The 17,328-nt window shown below is 47.6% G+C and overlaps 2 protein-coding genes and 1 pseudogene across 10 annotated transcripts in view; 2 read left to right on the top strand and 1 right to left on the bottom strand.

Moving 5' to 3' along the window:
• Positions 1–17,328, top strand: part of Mthfs (methenyltetrahydrofolate synthetase) — a 275,932-nt gene that overhangs the window by 64,851 nt on the left and 193,753 nt on the right. The gene's annotated exons all lie outside the window — the stretch shown is intronic.
• On the top strand, positions 1,829–8,619 carry LOC141419190 (uncharacterized). The gene is made up of 2 exons (XM_074061566.1): positions 1,829–2,438; positions 3,186–8,619. Exons 1-2 carry the CDS (start codon positions 1,991–1,993, stop codon positions 3,860–3,862), a joined length of 1,125 nt encoding a protein of 374 aa, XP_073917667.1. The 5' UTR covers positions 1,829–1,990; the 3' UTR covers positions 3,863–8,619.
• Positions 4,535–5,424, bottom strand: LOC109697010 (pre-mRNA-splicing factor SPF27 pseudogene; annotated as a pseudogene).

The following is a 17,328-nucleotide window of genomic DNA, read 5'->3' as shown; positions in this document are numbered from 1 at the left end:
CTGCTCACCAAAGTAGGGGCCTGTATCTATTTTGAACCAGATGAAATAATTGTGACTGATCGGGAGGGGAGCCCGATACACGTCCTGTCCCTATCATTGGCTGATGAATATCGACTGTTTGAGAGCCGACAGGAGCCAGGAGGGGACATAGCCCAATGGCTAAAAAGGTTTCCCACGGCCTAGGCAGAGACTGCAGGAATTGGCCTCGCCAAACACCTCCCTCCTGTAGTTATACAATTGAAGGCTTCCGCTCTTCCCATTCAGGTAAAACAGTATCCTATGCCCAAAGAGGCTCGAAGAGGCATAGCCCCTCATATCCGCAGGCTAATAAAGGAAGGAGTACTGTGGCCTTGTCAGTCCGCCTAGAATACTCCTCTGCTCCCCGTCCAAAAGCCGGGAAGCGGGGACTATAGGCCTGTGCAAGACCTGTGAAAGGTAAATGAGCGGGCGGAGGACATTCATCCCACTGTACCGAATCCCTATACCTTGCTCAGTCACCTACCGCCCTCACAAGTATGGTATACAACCCTTGATTTGAAAGATGCTTTCTTCAGCATTCCATTGTCAGAAATCAGCCAGCCGCTATTTGCATTTGAATGGCAAGAGGATGGGGGCCGGACCGGACAGCTCACTTGGACCAGACTGCCACAAGGATTTAAAAATTCTCCCACCCTGTTTAACGAGGCCCTGAGCCAGGACCTGGAGCCCTTTCGCCGGAGTCACCCACGAGTCACTCTACTACAGTACGTTGATGACTTACTGTTAGCGGCAGAAACCCGAGAGGAGTGCAGCGAGGCTACTGAACACCTGCTAACGGAGTTAGGTGAGCTGGGATATTGGGCGAGTGCCAAGAAGACCCACATCTGTGAAAGATCAGTGACATATCTGGGTTATCGGATCGCAGATGGGGCAAGATGGCTGACTGATGCCATGAAACAGACTATTTTGACTATTCCACCCCCCACATCCACTAGGGGAGTGAGAGAGTTCCTGGGCACCGCAGGGTTCTGTAGACTCTGGATTCCGGGATTTGGATTTGCGGAGATAGCCAGACTCCTATATGAGGCCACCAAAGAGGCTCTGGATTAGAGGTGGGGAGAGGAACAACAGCGGGCCTTTGACCAGCTAAAGGCCGCCCTTCTCCAGGCCCCTGCCTTGACCCTACGAGACCCCACAAAATCGTTCACTCTGTTTGTGGATGAAAAAAAGGGGGTAGCCAAAGGAGTCCTGACCCAACAGTTAGGTCCCTGGAAGAGACCCGTGGCATATCTTTCCAAGAAATTAGACGCAGTAGCATCAGGATGGCCCCACTGCCTCCGCATCATAGCGGCCGTTACCATGTTAGTGAGAGAAGCAGACAAATTAACCTTTGGACAGGCCCTCCGGGTCACGGCCCCTCACCCAGTGGAGGGAGTCCTTAAACAACCCCCTGGGAAATGGATGACGAATGCCAGGCTCACCCACTACCAGGGGCTCTTGCTGGATTCCCCTCGGATCACCTTCATAGATCCCATAACTCTGAACCCTGCCACCCTGTTGCCCAACCCGGAACTACAGACACCTGTCCATGACTACAAGGAGTTCCTCTCCAAAAGTTACCCAGGTACGGGTTGACCTAAAGGACACCCCACTGTCCGGCTGTAAATTAAACTGGTACACTGATGGAAGCAGTTTTGTCCAAAATGGAGTCCGAAGGGCAGTGGCAGCAGTGGTCGACCAAGAAGGAAACACGGTATGGAGCAGCGCCCTCCCACCCGGAACCTCAGCCCAAAAGGCAGAATTAATTGCCTTGGCCGAGGCCCTGGAAAGGACAAAAGGAAAATGAGTCAATATCTACACCGATAGCCGCTATGCTTTCGCTACCATCCACGTCCACGGAGCCATCTATCGCGAAAGAGGATTTCGCACAGCAGAAGGGAAAGGCTTAAAAAACCTGGCTGAAGTCCAGCGTCTATTAATAGCAGTGGAAAAACCAAAGGCAGTGGCAGTGATGTATGTCCCAGGCCATCAGTCTGCCAAGACTCCGGAAGCTGTCGGTAACAACAGGGCGGATCAAGAAGCTAGGAGAGCAGCAATGGTGAGTCCCTCCATGGTTGCGGCTATAGATGTGCCTGTCCCCGAGCTCCCTTCGCTACCTCCCCGACCAGAGTACTCCTCAGAGGATTTCACTTGGATGAGAGCCCACTCCCTCACTAGAAAAAGGGAGGATGAATGGAGAAGCGACTTGGAAGGCAAGCTAATCCTGCCTGAGAAAGTCGGCCGATTCCTGTTAGCTAACTTACATAAGTCCACCCACTTGGGGCGGAGAAAGTTGCTAGACTTGCTGACATCTGCACAACTCCGATTTCCGAACCAGACCGCGGCCGTCCATCAAATTGTGGAGGATTGTGCTAGCTGTACAGCTATGAAACCAGGACGAAGGGAGGGGCACCACACAGGTATTCGGACGGGGGAGGGCCCCGGGAAGAAGCTGGGAAGTGGATTTTACCGAAGTAAAACCAGGGAAGTTTGGGTACAAATATTTGCTAGTGTTCATAGATACCTTTTCGGGCTGGGTGGAGGTATTTCCTACAAAGAGGGAGATGAATCAGGTAGTGGCAAAAGCCTTACTAGAGGAAATCATACCCAGGTATGGGTTGCCTGAGGCAATTGGGTCAGATAACGGTCTGGCTTTCGTTAGTAAAGTCCTGCAGGGACTAGCCCAGGCTATGGGGGCCAACTGGAAACTACATTGTGAATATAACCCCCAGAGCTCAGGGCAAGTAGAAAGGATGAATAGGACACTAAAGAAGACTTTAGCCAAATTGGCCCTGGAGACTGGCAGTGATTGGGTGACACTCCTTCCCTTGGCCATCTTCCGAGTCCGGAACTCCCCTTATGTCCATGGGCTAACCCCCTTTGAGATCCTGTATGGGGCTCCACCCCCCATCATTCAAAGGACCTTAAGCCCGGGACTAGGTGATCTGGCCCCAAATTACCTGACTATGCTACAGGCTCTAGCTAAGGTGCAACAACAAATATGGCCCTTAATTCAAGCGTACCATACTACTGAGAGGGTCCTGACTCCGGATCATGGCATAGTCCCGGGTGACATGGTATGGGTTAAAAGGCATCAGTCCAAAACCCTAGAGCCTAGATGGAAAGGACCTTATGTTGTACTGCTTACTACCCCCACCGCCCTCAAGGTCGATGGAATTGCACCATGGGTACACCACTCCCATGTGAGACGGGCACGTCCTCAGGAGGAGCAGGGAAATTGGACTGCACGACAGCATCCCACAAATCCACTCAAGCTCTGGCTGATACGGGATGCTCCAAAAAACGAAAACACCCCAGATGCTCCGCAGCCCTCCTAGAATGGGATCATCACCTGGGTCCACTACACCCACATCAGACCGGCAGATCCGGTAGCTGTGAAGGAAGACTTCCTGCCAACAAGAAGGGTGTCCCACCACAAGGACAATTCCTTCAAACTCAAACTTCAGCAAACTGGACCTCGGTAACCTTATTTCTGTTTCTAACCCTGTCCACCACTTGCTTGGGGCATACAAATCCACATCAACCTTTTAACCTGACCTGGATGATTGTAGATGTATCCACAGGAGACATTCTTAACCAGACCTCCAAGGTGACCCCTCCCAGCACCTGGTTCCCAGAATTATACTTTGACTTAAGGGCCTTATTCACTGGCAGGGGACAATGGGATTTGTGCCAAAGTTACTTCTATGTCTGCCCCGCTCCCCAACCCAACCACAGAAAAAATGTGGAGGAATCGCAGACTATTATTGTAAGTCATGGGGTTGTGAGAGCTCAGGGGACATATGGTGGCCACCCCCCAAACAGGGGGACCTTATTCAGTTAAGTAGAGTCTCTCAATCTGGTATTACATACCACCAACCTAGACTTATAAATAAGGGATGCCCAACTCCCCCCAATTGTAATCCCATTATGATAAATTTCACTGATTTAGGAAAAAAGGCGACAAATTGGGAATTGGGTAAATCCTGGGGAATCAGACTCTACAAAACAAATCATCCAGGAGCCCTTTTTACCTTGCGGCGTGTGCGACAATCAGTCTCTACTCTAACAATAGGACCTTGTATTCTAAACCGACTTGTGACTTTCATCAAAAACCGAATTAACACTGTCCAACTTCTGGTCCTCCGCCAACAATACCAGGCTCTTCATCCCTTTGAGAATGATTCCTCAATATAGCCCAAAGAAAAGGGGGGAATGAAAGGATGTGCCCTTTGCCCCAGCAGATCCCCATAGCAGAAACCAGTAAAGCCAGCACAGGATGCCCCGTGCAGGATAAGATAAACAGGATGGGGGCAGGTGGAATGTGAGGAATGTGAGGAATGTGAGCAGATTGCGAAAGACGACTAGAAGTACGTGCAGGATGTGCCCTGCCTGCTTGCTAAATGTAACCGTGTGCGCGAATACTGACCCTTGAATCTATAGGCTAAGAAGTAATGTACTCTTAAATGGATAGGCTGGAAATGTATGTGGTGTTACAAACTCATTGGCTATGTACTGTGCGGGCTTTTGCTGTAACGGCCGGTAGGGGCCTATATAAGATCTTCCCTAAAGAGGCTCGGGGTCTTGTCTGCCCAATCAGACCTGTGTGTCTGTGTGGGAGCTTGACCCTGGCTTGCCAGCTCAATAAACTCTGCTTTGTTGATTGCATTCACGCGTGACTCTCTGTCTCTCGGAGGAATAGGATTCTCGGACCCTAACACTATGACAGAATATTATACTAAAGTCATAATTATTTTGAAAGCCTAGATTTTTATAGCTATAAAAATACCACCATTTTGAAAATCTTTATTTCGCTAAGAAACACAAGTAGAAATAATACCACAGTACACACATTCTCTCGTTTCTAAACATCCCAACAGTTTCTGTTGGAAAGTTCAGGTGTCTGACATATTGTGAAAGCCCAGCTTTCTTTCCTTCCTGCCCACCACAGCAGGCTTTTTGGAGGTCTTGCTGGATGTTCTCTACTTGCCTCCCCATGTGGCTGCTTAATTTGATAGATTTCATTTGCCAGTTGCCTCAGTAGCCGGTTCAGTCTTGTAATTCTTACTGACCAGAGATACCCATTTCTGTCAATTTAGACCCAGCTGTGAGCCACATGCTATTTCCTGGCCAGTTTAAATCTTGACTATGTTTCCTTGACTTGTGTTTTCCGTCAAATGAGTTTCTTTATATACTTTCCAGGCTTATATCCGTGCTGTGAAGTCACTGCTGGATTGTTAGTTTGAATTGCTTGCTGCTCTTGCTGGGCCACAGAATTGTTTATCCATTCTGTCATTCAGTGATGTCACTTTTCTGACCTGAGGATAGGGCTGAAAATTCATATTATTTCATACTGAGCAATTCAATTAGTTGTTGTGCAGCCAGTCTTTCAAATTCATTTGTCATTATGTCAATTTCAAAAGCAGAATTTGGTCTGTCAGGTAGCTCGGGCAGTTCTTAGTAGGTTGGTATTTGTGAGTCAGTAGCTCCTCCACCAACACTGAAGTCACATCCGCCTCCAGGCACTTACTTCATAACCTCCATCAAAGTACAGCCACCAACCTGGTGCTTGTCATTTCAGCCACCGTAGCTGCACCTACGTTTTTCTCTCTTTGACCCATTTCTTTTGGGGACTTTATCTTTCATATTTTGGGGGGGGGGCTAATCATTTCTGGTTGGCAATAATTCTCTCTATATATTATATGTATTATTTACTTGTTTGTTTTTTGTTTATTTTGCAGTACTGGAGATTGAACTCAGGGCCTGGAGCTTGCTAGGCAGGTGCTCTATCACTTGAACTGCATACCCAACCCTTCTTTTTTTGTAATTTTAACTTTGAGATAGGGTCTTGATAACATTACAGAGGTGTACCATCACATGTGGCCTATTTAATGTATTTTAATTCCTGGTAGGATAAGTTCTGCTGCTCCATTACTCTTTCTGTGAAATTTTTAGCTGACTCTTCTTTAAAAAGTTTTTTTTTTGGTGGTACTGGAGTTTGAACTCACTCTACCACTTGAGTCATGCTGGCCTCCTGCATAGCTAAGATGACAGGCGCTTGCCACCACACCTGACTTGAGATGGGGGTCTTGTAGACTTTTTGCCAAGGTTGGCCTTGAACCTTGACCCTACTGATCTCTACCGCTGTGCCTAGCTTGAAAATACTTTGTTAATGTCTTCCCCAAGATTTCCTTGAGATCTTGGTTAGGATTTTGTTAAATATGTAGATTTGTTTTGGAAAAATGGATTTCTCTACAATATTCCCTTTTCAGGAATATGGTATGCCTCCCCATTTATTCAAGGTCTGTTCTATATTCCTTAGTAAATGTTTCTCGTTTTAATCCTGTTGTTTCTGTACATTCCCTTTAGGCATACTGTTGAGAGGGTATTCTTAACCAATCTATGTTTATTGTTCTTGTACATAGAATTTTTTCCAAATTTTTTGAGGTAGGGTCTCACTATGTAACTATTCCCTTTTCTTTGTTCTCTTTTCTTCCCTTCCCTTCCCCCTTTCTTTTCCTTTCCTCTTTCTTCTTTCCTCATTCTCCTCTCCTTTCTTTCTTTCTTTTGTGGTACTCAGGGCCTTTGTGCTTGCCATGATGCATGCTCTCTACCACTCGAGACATGCTGCCAGCCCTACATTGTATTTTAAAGCTGGTTATTTTATTTTTGTTGTATAGGAAAACAAAGGAGCATAGGCTTAGATTTCCAAATGGAACCAAGAGTATCTGGCAGTAACTTTATTTTCTTCAGAATTTTCTTAAGTTTGATGCACTCTAATATTAAAAACTTGATTTCATGGGAAGCATGCATCCTTGATAATGTATTTTCAAAATGAGGTACATAAGACTAGGTTTTTAAAGGCTGTTTCCTTGCGTGTTTAGCAAGTACAAGGCCCGAAGTTCAAATGTCGGTAACACCAGACAGATAGATATGATAAATAGATAAATGCATGTTGTTTCTTAGGCAAGTTCAGTAGTTTTCTCAATTTCCAGCAGATGGCAGTGTCTCACAAATTTAATAGATGATTTAGTCTGCAGTCTCCATTTATATATCCTTTGCTATTTAATCAGTGTCCTGGGGATCACTGAACTGGGAGGGATTTGGAGATGAGCTGTTCAATCTTTCATCTGTAGCTATAGGACCAGGCCTCACTGGGAAATGATTTGTCCAAAGTCACACAGTCAACAGAGTGAGGCTAAAGCCCAGATGTTCTTTTTCTAAGACTTTCTCTTTCTCAGACACTAATTAAAGATAGGCACCCAAATAATGGAAAACAAAAATGTGCAGTCCAGTCTAGAAGTTCTGTCTTGGAAGAAGGGAAGCAGATGGTGTGCAGTTTGTTTGGATGCGTGAATGTTTCAACACTCTTTGTGAACAAGGTGCTAGATGCTTGGATTTTAATAACAATTAGGTGAAACCCACTGAAAGCAGCTAGCTGAAAAGTTATTTAGATGTAGGATTATGGATGTGAAGGTGACCTTTGGTGTAATGTCCTGTTCTACTGCTATGGGACTTGTGATATCTGCACATCAACATTGGTACTTGTATCCCACCCTCTCTCTGTGCATGGCCTCATTAGTTGTGTTGGAGAGAAATAATGTCAGTCATTCAGTTTACCTATGCTGAAAAATACTGTCAAGGACTCTATAATCTTTTCCAGTAAGTACATCAGGAAATAGAAAAATGATTCTTTTTGTTTTACCTTATGATCAAACCAAGATAAATCAAGGCAAAGAAGCCAGGCAACACTTAGGGGCAGCTTTAGACAAAGTTATAAAGTAGACAAGATATCAGTTTCAAAGAAATATCCTCAATTGGCTGGCTCCACCCTCTCAAACTCTGCTTGTAGAAAAGGATATAAGCCACATAATCTTAGTTAGGAGAGAACCTTCTGAAGTGCATGGATGAGAACCTGTCATGCTGTGACGCCCATGCTCACTGGACTCTGGAGTAGTGCAGACCTATGGGGATCCACGTGAAGGTGAGGAAAGTAGCTGTGACTTGAACCTAAAGAGGAAGGGCAGGATCACAAAAGGGCAAGACTGGAAAGTACAAGTAATGAACAGGTTATTATGTTGAGTTTAAGGCCAAGAGTCAGGATAGGTTTGTTAGGACCCGGAATCCTCTTTCGCGATAGATGGCCCCGTGGACATGGATGGTACCGAAAGCATAGCGGCTATCGGTGTAGATATTGACTCGCTTTCCTTTTGCCCTCTCCAGGGCCTCTGCCAAGGCAATTAATTCCACTTTTTGGGCTGATGTTCCGGGTGGGAGGGCGCTGCTCCATACCGTATTTCCTTCTTGGTCGACTACAGCTGCCCCTGCCCTTCGGGCTCCATCTTGGAAAAAACTGCTTCCATCCGTGTACCAGTTTAATTTGCAGCCGGACAGGGGGGTATCCTTTAGGTCAGCCCGTACCTATGTAACTTCGGAGAGGAATTCTTTGCAGTTATGGACAGGTGTCTGCAGTTCCGGGTTAGGCAACAAGGTGGCAGGGTTCAGGATTACGGGATCTGTGAATGTGATCCGAAGGGAATCCAACAAGAGCCCCTGGTAGTGGGTGAGCCTGGCATTCGTCATCCATTTCCCAGGGGGTTGTTTAAGGATTCCCTCCACCGGGTGAGGGGCCGTTACACAGAGGGCCTGTTCAAAGGTTAGTTTATCGGCTTCTCTCACCAGCACGGCAATGGCCGCTGTGATGCGGAGGCAGGGGGGCCATCCTGCCGCTACTGTGTCTAATTTCTTGGAAAAGTATGCCACTGGTCTCTTCCAGGGACCTAGCTGTTGGGTCAAGACTCCTTTGGCTACCCCCTTTTTCTCATCTACAAACAGAGTGAATGGTCTTGTAGGATCTGGCAAGGCTAAGGCAGGGGCCTGCAAAAGAGCGTCTTTTAGCTGATCAAAGGCCTGTTGTTCTCTCTCTCCCCAACTCCAATCTGGAGCTTCTTTGGTGGCCTCATATAGGGGTCTGGCTATTTCCGCAAATCCTGGAATCCAGAGTCTACAGAACCCCGCGGAGCCCAGGAATTCTCTCACCCCCCTAGTGGATGTCGGGGATGGGATAGCCAGAATAGTCTGTTTCATGGCATCAGTCAGCCATCTTGCCCCATCTGCAATCCGATAACCCAAATATGTCACTGACCTTTTACAGATGTGAGTTTTCTTGGCACTTGCCTGATACCCCAGCTCACCTAATTCCGTTAGCAGGTGTTCAGTAGCCTTGATGCACTCCTCTCGGGTTTCTGCCGCTAACAGTAAGTCATTAACATACTGTAATAGAGTGACTCGTGGGTGGCTCCGACGAAAAGGTTCCAGGTCCTGGCTCAGGGCCTCATTAAACAGGGTGGGAGAGTTTTTAAATCCTTGCGGCAGTCTGGTCCAAGTGAGCTGTCCGGATTGGCCCCCATCTTCTTGCCATTCGAAAGCAAATAGCGGCTGACTAATTTCTGACAATGGAATGCTGAAGAAAGCATCTTTCAAATCAAGGGTTGTATACCATACTTGCGAGGGGGGTAGGTGGCTGAGCAAGGTATAGGGATTCGGAACGGTGGGATGAATGTCCTCTGTCCGCTCGTTTACCTTTCGTAGGTCTTGCACAGGCCTATAGTCCCCGCTTCCCGGCTTTCGGACGGGGAGCAGAGGAGTATTCCAGGCAGACTGACAAGGCCGCAGTACTCCTTCCTTTATTAGCCTGTGGATATGAGGGGCTATGCCTCTTCGGGCCTCCTCAGGCATAGGATACTGTTTCACCCGAATGGGGAGAGCAGAAGCCTTCAATTGTATAACTACGGGCGGGAGGTGTTTGGCGAGGCCGGTTCCCGCAGTCTCTGCCCAGGCCATGGGAAATCTTTTTACCCAATGAGTCATGTCCCCTCCTGGTTCCTGTTGACTCTCAAACAGACGATGCTCGTCAGCCAATGATAGGGACAAGACATGAATCGGGCTCCCTTCTCGATCAGTCACAATTATTCCATCTGGTTCAAAATGGATATGGGCCCCTATTTTGGTGAGTAGGTCCCGTCCGAGCAGGGGAGCGGGGCTCTCAGGGACGACCAAGAAGGAGTGTGTGACCTGGTGTTTTCCTAAGTTCACCTTTCTTTTGGTAGTCCATGTACATAACTGCGTACCGGTGGCCCCCTGAACAACACTTGTTCGTGCCTTGTTCAAAGGTCCATGTGCCTTGTTTAAAACCGAATATTGGGCGCCGGTATCCACCATGAACCCCATCGGCTTCCCCTCCACATGCATTGTTACCCAGGACTCGGGGAGGGGGTCTGAGCCCCGTCTCCTTCAGTCCTCTTCTCCGGCTAGGAGGACTCTGGCCTGCTCTACTGCTCGTTCCCTTTCCCTGTTTTCCCCCGGTCTCCTTCCAAACCCTCTTCTTCCCTTTAACTTAGGACATTCTCTCTTCCAATGCCCCGTTTCCTTACAGTAAAAACAGTGTTCCTTATCCAGGGTCCTGGCGTGGCCCCCTCCCCTGGGTTGGTCCCGGACACCCGCTAGGAAAATACGAGCCATTTCTCTCTGTTGCTTTCGGTTTTCCTTAGCCTGGAACTCCCGGTCCTCCTTTCTCAATTTCTCCTGGGCCTCCCTGTCTTCCTTTCTCTGTCTTTCCTCCCTTTCTTCTGGAGTTTCCCTAGCGGTAAAGACCTTTTCCGCTACCTGCAGCATTTCCCTTATAGTCATCTCCCCTAAGTTTTCCTGTTTATTGAGTTTTCTCCTAATGTCTGGAGCTGCCTGATTAATGAATGAGAGTACCACAGCAGACCGGTGGAGGTCCGCCTCAGGGTCAATAGGGGTGTACTGACGGTATGCCTCATAGAGGCGCTCTAAGAAACCGGCTGGGCTTTCGTTTTCCCTTTGAACGACTGCTTTCACTTTTGCAAAATTGGTGGGCCTTCTAGCGGCCGCTCGGAGACCGGCCATAAGAGTCTGGCGGTAGATCCGAAGACGCTCCCTACCTTCTGCGGTCCCGAAATCCCAATCAGGGCGGCGTAGGGGAAAAGCCTCGTCTATGGCCGGTTGGAGAGTTGTGGGTCTCCCATTATCCCCCAAGACGTTCTTCCTCGCTTCGTTGAGGATGCGTTCTCGTTCCTCCGTCGTAAAAAGAGTATTGAGCAGCTGATGACAGTCATCCCAAGTGGGACGGTGTGTATGCATGATGGACTCCAGGAGATCTATGAGACACTTGGGGTCTTCAGAAAAGGGCGGGTTCTGCGTCCTCCAGTTATATAGATCACTGGAGGAGAAGGGCCAGTACTGAAACTGTTGCCCTCCTCCCGGTCCCCCTTGGCCCACCATCCGGACTGGAAGTGTAGGGACAGTTTCCTCCCCCTGTGTTGATGAGGGGGGCCCGTCTTCCCCCTCCCTTTCCCGGATCCCTTGGGGGCGAAGTCTTCGACCCATTCCTCCTCCTGCTGCCAGTCCTGTTGAGGAGGATGAGGAAATTTCCTCCTCCGGGGCACTGGCTTGGCCAGGGGGAGTCACGTATGGAGGCGGCCGATCTTCCTCTGCCCCTGCGAGGGATGGGTAAAGGGGGAAACTCTCTGGTAAGACCGGAGATGGTGAAGGAGATGCCCTAATTTGAGGACCGGTCAAGGTGGGAAGAGGAAGTTTTTCCTCCTCCTTTATGACCAAGGCGGGCGTGACTGGGGTTTTAGCCCCGGGGGCCGAACTGGAGGGGTGGGTCAGAAAAACTGTTAACCAAGGGGGAGGGTTCCTCACCAGATCCTCCCAAACCAAAATGTAAGGAACTTGGTCTGGATGGCCTCGATTGTCTGGCTGAAAAATGACTGCTTTAACCTTAGTGATCAGGTCTAGGGAGAGGGAACCTTGAATGGGCCACCCGACTCCAAAGGTGGGCCACTCTGCAGAATAAAAGGTGTCGAACTTACCTTTCTTGATGACCAGACCCGCATTTAAGGCCCTTTCTTTAACTTCTGGAAAGTGAGAAAGGATCAGAGACTTTGGGGTTGTTTGTCCCTGTCCCATTGTGGAAGGAGACTCAAACACCAAGAGAGATAGAACAAAAAGGGTAAAGGCAACAATAATTCCACACACACACAACACTCTCCAGCACTCGCTCGGACCGGTCCTTCTCTCACACTGGTGCGCACCCCATTCAACCTCCTCACCATCCAACTGGGATATCAGGCCGAAAGGCGTCCACTTGACGGGTGGTCGGTCGACTAGCTCAATTAGTTCTTCACCTGGCGCCAGGGTTCCTAAAATGCTCGAGCCCAAATGAGAGGAAAGCCTCTCCCAATAGGACCCTGTGGTCCTCCTTGCGAGATTCCCAGAATGAATCTCCCTGGGGATTGGCGGAATCCCCGCCGCGGCCCAAATGGAACACTCAAGTTCCTCCAAATGAGGGTCTGGGATCCCCTCCCAACGCCTAGGACTTGGGATCGCCCCTGCTTTCTCGCAGGCAGGTTCTGTCTCTCGAGAAAATGAAATCTCGGTGGGACCTCCAAATGTTAGGACCCGGAATCCTATTCCCCCGAGAGACAGAGAGCCAGGCTTGAATGCAATCAACAAAGCAGAGTTTATTGGGCTGGCTAGCCAGGGTCGAGCTCCCACATGGACACGCAGGACCGGTTAGGAAAACACGACCCTGAGCCTCTTTAGGGGAAATCTTATATAGACCGCGGTGGCGTGCATATTTTCGTTATCAACATTGGGCAAGCAGGCAGAGCACATCTTGCGCGTACTTCACATCTTGCATGTACCCCCCGCTCACATTCCCCACATTCTATATGCCCTAACTGAGCCCTGCCGCATTGCTTATCTTATCTACATGGGATGTTTGGTACTGGTTTCTCCAACAAGGGGGTTGGGGCCCGCTGAGACCTCCTATTCCTTTCAGGTTGAGTTGATTTTACTTAAAAATTTTGGGGGGTGTGATGGGAGGGAGGCTGTTGAGACCAGGCTTGCTCTCACTCACTATGTAGCCTAGCCTGGCCTGAACTCATGATTCTCCTGATTCAGCCTCTGAACTGCTGGGATTACCAGTGTGTAAGACCACCACTCATCCTAGCTTAAAATTTTTGAGTTGGAGATCTGAGTATGAGATGTTTTCCTTTGGATTTTTAAAATGCTTTATTTTGAAATAGTAAATTACAAGAGTAGTTCTGAGAGTACATCCTTCATCCAGATTCTCTCAGCAGTAATATCTTAGGAACATTTCCAATAACATGGAAACTAGGAAATCGACCTGGGTGCAGTCTCCAGACCTGGTTCAGATTCTGTGGCTTTTTACGTATGTTTATGTAGACATGTGTGCACATTTCTATGCAGTTTTATCACATATATAGATTTTTGTAGTCACTATGTCAGTTCCATTCCTACAGAGTTGATTCTTTATGCTGCTCCTTCTGAAGACTTCAAAAGGCTTTAAGGGAAACCCAGTTGTCTGGTTGCTACTGGTGTTTGAAGTCCAAGGCTTGCTTGCAGCCCAGAGGCCTGGCCCATGAGGGCCTTTTTAGAGCCTCAGAAATGTTTGGTAAACATGGGAATGGTGGGCAGTTGGAAAAGTTCTATAAGGAATGAAACTCTGGAACTAGAATGTACTGTGTTGAGTTTTAAGATGGTGGAAGGACAGTCCTTGCTTTTCCTTGAGTCTCACAGATACTATTCACTTGTCCTGTCCTGTCCCACATGTGGGTGGAGTTCAGTTTTCCTGGAGACTCAGCTTGACTCCCTGTAGCCTCAGGTAAGCTCTTCATTTTCCTCAGGCTGATCATAGGATTCTCTGGTTCCACTTGCAGACTTAAGTAGGTTTCGCCTCTGGAGGCACTTCTTAACATGCTCTAAATATGTCTTTCCAGCCATCTTGCTTGCATTTCATTGGTCATTCCTCGAAAGGGAACCAGTCACTGGTCTTGAACACTTTATGCTCCCCAAATCTCTGCTTTTGTCTGTTCCACTTTTATGCTCTCCCGCCTCTCATCCTGACCCTCCAAGGTTGTGCTCCTCCTTTCATCATTTACACAATAGCCACCTCCTTACTGAGGTTTTCCTGGGCTTGCCCCTTTCTCAGCAGAATACAATAGTTTATTACCTTGGTACTTACATTACTGTATCCCTTACAGTTACTTAGTTAACTCTTTGTATTAAACTTACTAGCTGCATTTTTAGCTGACTAAATTGTTAGGCTCGTATTGGTAGTTACTTGTCTCAGTGTTCTCTGGTATTCCTTGAGTTAGCAATAATGGGTACTTATTGCCTTGAGTCTGAGGCAGGTTAGAGGAACCCAACACTCCCTGGGGCACTGGGGCAGGACTTAAGCATTGTTAGAGCACTGTTAAACACTGTTGATACTAATAATAAGCCTTTATTGTAAGCACCCATTTAATGTTTGTTTTTTCCTTCAACTAAGCTAAGATGTTGGGGGTGAGGGCAATGTGAGTCCCTAATTAACAGCTGTGAGACCCTTCCCTGGTGCTCTGGCTGCCTTGAGGGAAGGACTGTCAGCCAAGCAGCCAGCCAGACTGCCCTCATGCCAAAGCATGTTCAAAGCATTGGCTACTTTGAACACTCTACAGATGTCTTGAGGAAGCTATGTGGCATCCACAGCTGCTTGTTGTTGAAGACAATGCTGTTTATTTTTTGGCAGTACTGGGATTTGAACTCATGGCCTCATGCTTGCTAGGTAGGCGCTGTACCATTTGAGCCACTCTATCAGCCAACTCTAGCTCTTGAAGGCACTGCCCCTGCCATGACTCTTTCTGACAGTTTATGCCAGACTTTTTGCTGTCATTAGCCTCAGTGAGTTCTAGATGATCCTGCAGCCATTTCTACTCCAGCCAGAGGGGGAGCACTTCCCTTGGTGGCCCAGCAGAAGGTCAGTGGTTGGTGCATACATGGTCCTTCATTTACATGAAGGTTTGCCATGACTGGTGCAAAGACCCTTTTTTTTTTTTTTATGTTTTTTTTTTCTTTTTCAATACTTTATTTTATTATTTTTTTTTTCATTTTTCTTTTATTATTCATATGTGCATACAAGGCTTGGTTCATTTCTCCCCCCTGCCCCCACCCCCTCCCTTACCACCCACTCCCTCTCCCCACCCCTCAATACCCAGCAGAAACTATTCTGCCCTTATTTCTAATTTTGTTGCAGAGAGAGTATAAGCAATAATAGGAAGGAACAAGGGTTTTTGCTGGTTGAGATAAGGATAGCTATACAGGGCATTGACTCACATTGATTTTCTGTGCGTGGGTGTTACCTTCTAGGTTAATTCTTTTTGATTTAACCTTTTCTCTAGTACCTGTTCCCCTTTTCCTATTGGCCTCAGTTGCTTTAAGGTATCTGCTTTAGTTTCTCTGCGTTAAGGGCAACAAATGCTAGCTAGTTTTTTAGGTGAAAGACCCTTGTTATACCCCACCGCCACACTCCCTTCTGGCTGTGTAAAGCAGGCTGTTTGGCTCCCTTTTAGAGACCATGCTCCTGTGCTGCAATATTCAGCCCAATGAATGACTTCTCTCCAGTGGTCTTTCTTGCCTACTTGTGATCTTGGTCATTGGTAGAGTGGACTGAACTGGTAACACAAAGATAGGGTAGTGTGAAGCAACAGTGGAGTGATAGTGGCTGGGAAGGTGGTGGGGTGGGGGTTGACAGCAGCCACTGGGAGGCTGAAGTAATGGAGGCAGTGGTAGCAACTAGAAGCAGCTGAAGAGTTCCAGAGAGCAGCCAGGGCAGAAATGATGAGAGTAGAGGTGTTAGAGACAACAAGGAACAGTGGAAGTAGAAGGAAGGTGAGAGAGGGGGCTGAAAGATAGACACTGAGAAAAGCTAGAGACATGAAGCTGGGGCTGCTGGTCTCTGGAAGAACTCCAGAGAGCTGCCAAGCCTTAAGGGCTAAGGGTCTCAGACATCCCAGGCCCGAGAGCTGTAACTCTAGCTACTTTCAAGGACTGAGGATCCTGTCACCCTAGGCCCGAGAACTGTAACATTTGTCACTGTAGGGCTAAGGGTCCCAGCATCCAAGGCCTGTTTTAGAACTGCAACACAAGCAGGTCTCACTCGATGCTGCTTGTAACCTATGTGTGTAGATCTGTAAGTGTCTGCCTTTAAAGCCTGGACCTGTAGGCTCCTAGATCTCAGGCTTTGTTGTTGGAAGCCTCTGGGTGCACCAGTCCAGCCCATCGGCCTTGGGCACTCACAGGCCTGGGGTTGCCAGCACAGGGAGAGCTTCCCTCCTACCCACGAGTCCTGTCCAGGTAGAGCAAAAGGAGCCCAGTCAGCTCATTGGTAACAATCCCATTGAATTTGATTGAGGCATAAACCTTCAGAAAAAAATTTTTCTGCTTTCTTTTCCTGAAAGCTGCTCTAGAAAGTTTTAGGGAGCATTAAGTGTTTCAAGAGCAATTTTCTTACCCATCAGAAGAAGACTTAGGAAGCAGGTAACAAGGATAGTTGGAGAGAAGAAAGCACTTGGAACTCATTGGTAAAGGATGTCTAAAATCCAGGTGCTATTATTTCAAAGCAGTAGGCTGCTTTCTCTTAGATTTGCAGTAATAGAATTTGTTCTAGGCGTCACAAGGCTCACATTAACCAAGGTATGAGTTCTCTGAAGAGTGGAAGAAGAGGGGAGGCAGGAGAAATAGAACGTACTGTGTCATTTTATTTTAGTTAAATATACTGAACCAGAGAGGTTGCAGGGCTTTGAGTGCCTGTTTAACATTTGGGGAATGGTGAAAGCCAGAGAGAAGTTTCCATTTTGTAAGCACTTACGGCTGAGGGATTATGCAGTGCTATAATAATTTAGGGTAATAACCTTGAGATGTTGTCTTCTAAAATGTGAGAAGAATATCAGGAGTTCCAAAAGCACCCTTATATTTCTGTATCTCAAAAAATTCTGCATTACTTTCCAGAGTAAACTAGTCTTTTTTTTTTTTTTTTTTTCCAATACTGGGGTTTAAGCTCAGGGCCTTGTGCTTGCTACGCAAGACAAGAACTTAAGTCACACTGTCAGCCTTATTTTTTGGTAGGGTCTTTTGCCTGGGCTGAACTTGGATCATGATCTTCCTACCTATTACGCTCACATAGCTAGCTAGGATTACAAGGCATGTGCCACCATGCCCAGCTGGCCTCAAGCCGCTATTGCTGTTCTCCCTATTTCTGCCTCTCAAGTAGTGGGGATTAAAAGTGTGAGCCACCATGCCAAGCTTATTTGTTGAGATAGGGTCTAGCTAATACTTTGCCTGGCCTGGCCTCTAACCTCAGTCCTTTCTTTCTCTGCCTTCTGAGTAGCTAGGATTACAGGTGTGAGTTACTGTGCCTTTTTGAAAAATGATGCTGGGAATGGA

Source organism: Castor canadensis, chromosome 19, assembly GCF_047511655.1.
Source record: "Castor canadensis chromosome 19, mCasCan1.hap1v2, whole genome shotgun sequence".
Taxonomy (NCBI): domain Eukaryota; kingdom Metazoa; phylum Chordata; class Mammalia; order Rodentia; family Castoridae; genus Castor; species Castor canadensis.
The sequence above is the reverse complement of the archived record's forward strand: the minus strand, read 5'-3'. Positions and strand labels throughout refer to the sequence as shown.

Bases quoted from the DNA above. Each gene is read 5' to 3' on its own strand.
- LOC141419190 (XM_074061566.1), top strand. From the start codon at position 1,991: ATGTATGTCCCAGGCCATCAGTCTGCCAAGACTCCGGAAGCTGTCGGT. The intron at 2,439-3,185 runs GTATTCGGACGG...ACCGCCCTCAAG, and splicing joins AAGGGAGGGGCACCACACAG to GTCGATGGAATTGCACCATG.